Below are 6,663 nucleotides of genomic sequence, written 5' to 3'. Positions count from 1 at the left end.
GTTGTTGCGAAGAAGAAGTTCAGGGTTTTTTTTAAAAAAATCTAAGTATTTCATTACAAAGTATATCAACTCAATCAAGTGCATTATCATCAAGTTTATTAATAGTATATTAATCAAGTGTATCAACATTATAAAAGAGTGCATCATTATCAAGTTTCTCAGTAATATATCAGTCAAGTATATCAACTTTATCAACAGTATAAACAAGTAAATGATTAACAAATTTATCAGTAGTTTATCCGTCAAGTACATTATTTTCAAGTATATCAGTCAAGCGCATCAAGTTTATCGGCAATATAAACGAGGGCAAGTAAAGTGCATCATTATCAAGTATATCAGTAAAGTGCATCATTATCAAGTATATCAAATATATCGATCAGGTATATCAAGTGTATATTAATAGTGAGGCCATTTGTGATATTCTACATCTTTTCTATATGGGTTGAGCTTTGTTTTTATCATTTTTGCAAACAACAAACATGTGAGTTATGGGCCTAATTAATGTATTTTGTTTTCTCCTTTTTGCAAGTGCTCCAAATATTAAATTGACTATAAACTATAATTAATTTATTTATGAATATTTTTATGTTAAAAATTTTATATAATTATTATTTAGTAATATTATATAATTTATTATACATAACATAATACATATTTTAATTTTTAAAAAATAAATTGAGTTTACAACATGAGATACTACATTTTAAACATTTTTATCTTTATATAAGATAATTTTTGTACTTTGAAATATAAAATTTAAAATATAGATATATAAATAATATAAAAATGTTATTTTCAGAATTTACACTATTTGGATCACATAATACGAAAACAGATTTAAAAAATAAATCTAAATTATCTATCAAACACATTTGTTGAACTCAACAACATGAAGTTGCCGCGTTCTAACTTCGTGGTGGTGAGCTGATTGAGGGGTGGTGTAGTGAACTTCACTGGTTCGGCGGTGGAGGAACTTCCGGTGGGTGTGGCATCGGCCATGGTAGCTCTGATACCAAGTTGAAGATGAAGAGTTTTTTATTTTGAGAGCCTCTTTGACTTCCTTCTTTTCTACTATTGTATTCAATCAATAAATGGTAGCTACGGCCTTATTTTCCTTTATACACTCATTGCCCTATAATATGGTTTCATAATAATACAAAAGGAATAAAGAATATCACACTTGGCTTGATTTGATCGGTGGAGAGGAAAACAAATTCTCAACAGAAGGGTAGTGTCTCACTTCTCTTTTCTTCTACCTTTCCTTTTCCTTTTTCATTTGTATTTTCTGCTCTAACAAAGCTTTAAATCATACTATAAAACTCTCTAAAAAGAGTGGGTATACAAATTTGAGTTCATGCACTTTAACCCTCACAATATAATAGAAATTTCTCTCAAGAGTAAGATGAAAAGAAAGAAAATTGGAAGCTTATAGAGAAAATAACAATGGTGATCTTTTTGCTAATTTTGAGGATTGTAAAATTATGAAAAGTTGAAATAATTTTAGAGAAGATGGAGTATAAAAAGAGAATGAAGTGGAATAAAAAGTGATTTTAATTTGGGTCATTGGATTGTTCAAAAAATTAATTGAATGGTAGAGATTTAAACTCAACTAGTCATTAGATACAAATAAAAAAATAGTATAATATCTTTTTAAATCATTTCTTTTAAAACCCAATAAAAAACAAGGGTCTATCGTTTGTCAAAAACTAATCATTAGACACAAACGTAAGATAATATTAAATTCATTTTTTTAACAATCCAAAAATAAAAAAAAAACCCGCCATGTGTCACTCCTCCATTGCTCCAAATGGCTTTTTCTAATTGGTTCAGTTTGATTATTTGGCCGCTACGTCACTGTCCCATTTATTTTTTCGTTACCGTTCTTTTTGTTATATCTTCTTTGTTCGAACTCTGATTTGGATGATATAAAAAATTATTAGTAAACAAAATCAAGTTTGTTATTATAAAAAATATTAATTAATTAACTAATTAAAATCAATTAATTTGAGATTGAGGATCAAAAGGCCAATAGACGAAATAGGTTTAATTTTCAAAAACAAAAACAAAAAAACCAAATGTTTACCAAATGTGACCTTAGTTTTCACAATTTAGATTGGTTTTTAAACCATTAGTAAAAATTAGATAACAAAAAAAGAAATTTAGAGGGAAAAGTATTGTCTATAAGCTTAATTTTCTTTAAAAAAAAACAAAAAACAAAAAACCAAGGCTCCATATGGTAACCATTTCATTTTCTATTTATTATTTTTTAAAATTAAGCTAATAGATATTACTTTTCCTCCAAATTTCTTCATTCATTATCTACCTTTTATCAATATTTTTAAAAAATCAAGTCAAAGTTTGAAAACAAAAAAAATAACTTTTAAAAATTTGTTTTTGTTTTTGAAATTTGACTAAGAATGTAGCCATTTTCCAATCATTCTAAAAAATGAAAAAAAAAAAAAAACTAAATATAGAAAAAAGAAAATAAAAACAAAAAAAACAAAAAAAAAACCGAAATGGCTAACCAAGATGATTAGAAAACGGATTTTAATGTTCGGGTTTTACCTGAATGCGACCGCCGTCACCGGACATCACATCACAGCCGTTTGTGATTGGTTCCCAGATTTTAATAAAACGGTGCGTTTTGATGTCCGTCACAGACGGATCCGGATTTTCAGCCTTCTTGCTCGCACAGCTAAAATGTGACCTTTTCTTTTTTTTTTCTTTTTTCTTTTTCCTTCTTTTCTGACCGTGGTTGTTGGGGTTCAAAAACCATTTTCTTTCTTTCTTTCTTTTCATTTTGTTAAAAAGAAATTTGGTACTTTTCATTCTCTTTTTGTTTTTGTTTTTTTTCATTTACTCCCAATAATTGAGGCAAGGGAGATCATCCAACTTACTAATATTCGAAATATTCTCTTATCTAATTACTATAATTTAAATTTCGTGAAAGTTTATTTCACTTAAATCTATAAATAAATTAAAATTAAATTTTCCAACTTCATGGCAGCATATTTTTAAGTGTCCTTCTCTCTATTTATCAATTTAATTTGGATTATGTCCTTACTTGATATTATAATAATTCAACTTTAATCAGTCTTTCCTAAACTTTTTGATAAATTTTTAGTTCACAAATTTACGTCCGTTATGCTCTTAAATTGTAAAAAACATCACTTTAAAGATTCAATCTCAATCATGTTAATCCCTAATTTTTGTACTAGAAAATAGAATAAATGAACAATCCCATAGCAATCAAGCTTAAATTTTTGCCATTTGCCTTTTTTTTAATATATCTTCTAAATATAAAAATAAAAATTTGATGATTTTTTGGACATTAAATCTAATTATTATTATTATTATAAACATGTCGAAATGAACTTGATCGACTTGACATGACCTTCACAATCCCATGGTTGTACCTTAAAAAATGTTATTTAGTTGACTAAAATTTAATTCTGAATTCTCCATTGAGTCAAATTTCTAGATTGTTCTTTTCCCCTGAAGAAGTAGAGGAGCATTGACCATCGCTTTGTGGGTCTCTTCTTTAACATCATCAATCATTAAAGAACTGTATAGTGAACTTCCTCTAAAGTTCCTAATAATATTCTGAAGGACCAAGAAAATAAACTCCAGAAAAACCAACCAATTCTTTTGAAGATGATCATATAAGATCTAATTCATATTCATAACATCAAATCCAGAAGCACTAATCTGGATACATGATACTCTAAAACAAGAGATAAAAAGAAAAAAAAAAAAAAAAAAAAAAAAAAAAAAGACAGACCAATCTCCAGTACCTGGAGAAGACTAACACAGAACACAGCCTTTTATTCAAGTTTACGATGATATGATGAAAACATACACATCAAGTGAAGGACTCAGCTGCAAAGTCTAAGACTCAATTACTTGCGAAGTTCAAGAACTTTAGCCCAAGAAGGCCTGGCTATGATATCAGCCACCCAAGCATTGACATGGGGTCGAGATTCAAACAGTTTCTTGGATGGTGTGGCCAACAAGTAGCCCAAAACAGGGAGATGATGAAGATCAGCCAAACTGAAGGATTCACCTCCTAGGTATTTTGATTCAGACAGTCTTTTCTCATAGATATCAAGAACTTTGCCTAGATCAGCTTCACTCTGCTCAACCACTGCAGGATCTGCATCACCCAATCCAAAAACTGGCTTCAAGCACAGCTCAAACACCAGTTTCATGGCTACTGGGTCAAAATGGTGGCTCTCCACCTCAATCCATGTTAATACAACCGCCCCTTTCTTGGGATCTTGAGGAACCAATTGGGTTCCATTACTAGCATAATTTCCCGAGATGTATTGCGTGATCGCTCTAGATTCTACACATAGAGACATTTCATCAAACACTTTTTGTGCAAAATGACAAACACCCATGATTTAACAGTCAAAAGTAAAGTAAATCTTACCAAAAAGCGAGAGATCTCCATCTTGGAACGCAGGAACTTGACCAAAGGGCTGGAATCAAAACTCAAATCAACAAAAACAGACAAACCCAGAAAAAATCAAAGCAAAACAAGACATGGGGAAGAGATGAAAACTCACATTCAATGAGAGGAAGGGCTCTCTCTTGTGTTCACCTTCGTGTAATTTGACATTCACAAGCTCGAATTGAAGACCCTTCTCGTAAAGGGCAGCTAGAACTCTACCTGTGGCTGTGGAAGTGGGGATTCCATGGACCTTGATAGCACCGGCCATTGATACTACAAAAAACTTGACGATTGAATGAGAAAATAGGGCAGATTGTGGAAATTTCGAGATGGGTTTGTGAAGGGAAACGGTGAATTATATAGAAGAAAGAGAGGTGTGAACCGGCGCTTTGATTATTGTACTTATCCGAGGGAGTCTCGGGCTTTGCCACGCCTGTGGACCGCTTCCACACACAAGCTATGACCAATAAGGTGCTTTCACGTTTCAAAGTTTATTGTGTATCATATCTTGGATATGATCTACCACACTAGTTTAGAGAAATTACAAAAATAATATTCCTTAATCACAAACATAATAGAATTGATTTTTAGCGTATTTGCTTAAAATTATTAATCTAGAATTAGAGGTGAATTTTTAGCGTATTTGCTTAAAATTATTAATCTAGAATTAGGGGTGAAGATAATAACAATAAATGTGGCAGATTCATAATTTTCATATTGTTACAGCTATGACGATAATAATAACAATAAAGATAGTGGTTCCAAGTAATTTTCAATCATAATCAGATTGACACTCTCACATTCCTCAATTAGATTGCATGTAAGATTTCGAACTCATCATAATTATGGAATGCAAGTAAACAATAAAAAATTAAAAAAAAAAAAAGATAATCGATTAAAGCCCACTTTTTACATTATCATTGATAGATTACCTTGGTAAACGTGATCCTTATCTATATCCAATAATTGTTAAGAGCATACAAATTTTACGATCATTATATCATGGATCATAAGGTTAGATGTTTGATTTCACTTTAATATTGATTGAACTTGGAAGTAAAATATGATTTAATTTGTAATCTGATGATAATTAGGACCAAGTTACATAAAATAACTTTATAACTGAAGGGGAGAAAGAAACTACAAAAGTTAATGTATGAAAGAGAAATTATATCACTTATTTTTACACTAACTATGTAAAAAGATGAATAGTAAAAAAATGGTTATAAAAATGATCAGTAAAAGGATATGTATTATTTGGGGAAAAAAACTTTTTGGTCATTCATGAATAACTACAAGGCACATAAACAACATGAAGATTGACACATGCATTTTAGGACACTAAGCAATGGACATCTATTTATTTTTATAGTATTTATAATACTTTCCCTTAAATGTCCATAGTTATATGAAATATGTCTCGTTAAAACCTTACTAGGAAAAACCCAATGGGAAAAAACTCTAGTGAAGGAAAAAGAGTACATATTTCATATAATATTTACTTCTAAAAGAATACAATATATTTACTCCCCTCATGAAAATATCACTTAAGATCTTTGAGTCGCCGCATTCCAATGTTGTGCACCAATTTTTCAAAAGTTGTGGTTGGTAATGCCTTTGTAAATAAGTTTGTCAGGTTATCCTTCGAACAAATTTGTTGCACAGTAATATCGTCATTTTCTTACAGATCATGAATGTAGAAAAGTTTCGATAAAATATGTTTTGTTCTATCTCCTCTAATATATCCTCATTTGATTTTGCAAGCTGTGTTGTCTTCATATAATATTGTTGGAAGATTTTTATTAGAAAACAAGCCACATGTTTCACGAATGTGCCAAGTCATTGATCTTAGCCATACATATTCTCGACTAGCCTTGTGAATTGTAAGAATTTCAACATGATTTGAGGAAGTGGCCGTTATGATTTGTTTCACTAATCACCATGATGTAGCAGTTCCTCTACATGTGAACAAATAACCTGTAGGATGCCTTTTTGTAGGAGAAGAACTATATCTAGCTAATAAATTTACTGAAAATGTAATATCTGGTCTTGTATTATTTGCAAGATACATAAGTGCATCAATTACACTAAGCTATGATACTTTAAGATAAAAAAAGTTTTTCATTATCGTCTTGAGGTCGAAATATATCTTTCTTTATATCCAATCAATGGACTTCCATTGGTATATTTAATGGATGTGTTTTGTCCAT

At 30.2% G+C, this 6,663-nt stretch overlaps 1 protein-coding gene across 1 annotated transcript; it reads right to left on the bottom strand.

The window, feature by feature from the left end:
• Nucleotides 1-3,646: 3,646 nt before the first annotated feature.
• LOC120085130 (glutathione S-transferase-like) lies at nucleotides 3,647-4,835 on the bottom strand. Its single transcript, XM_039040993.1, has 3 exons — nucleotides 4,569-4,835; nucleotides 4,433-4,481; nucleotides 3,647-4,345 (listed from the first exon to the last, which is right to left on the bottom strand). Exons 1-3 carry the CDS (start codon nucleotides 4,719-4,721, stop codon nucleotides 3,900-3,902), a joined length of 648 nt encoding a protein of 215 aa, XP_038896921.1. The 5' UTR covers nucleotides 4,722-4,835; the 3' UTR covers nucleotides 3,647-3,899.
• Nucleotides 4,836-6,663: the final 1,828 nt, after the last annotated feature.

This window comes from Benincasa hispida, chromosome 9 (assembly GCF_009727055.1).
Source record: "Benincasa hispida cultivar B227 chromosome 9, ASM972705v1, whole genome shotgun sequence".
In the NCBI taxonomy this organism is placed as follows: Eukaryota; Viridiplantae; Streptophyta; class Magnoliopsida; order Cucurbitales; family Cucurbitaceae; genus Benincasa; species Benincasa hispida.
The sequence above is the reverse complement of the archived record's forward strand: the minus strand, read 5'-3'. Positions and strand labels throughout refer to the sequence as shown.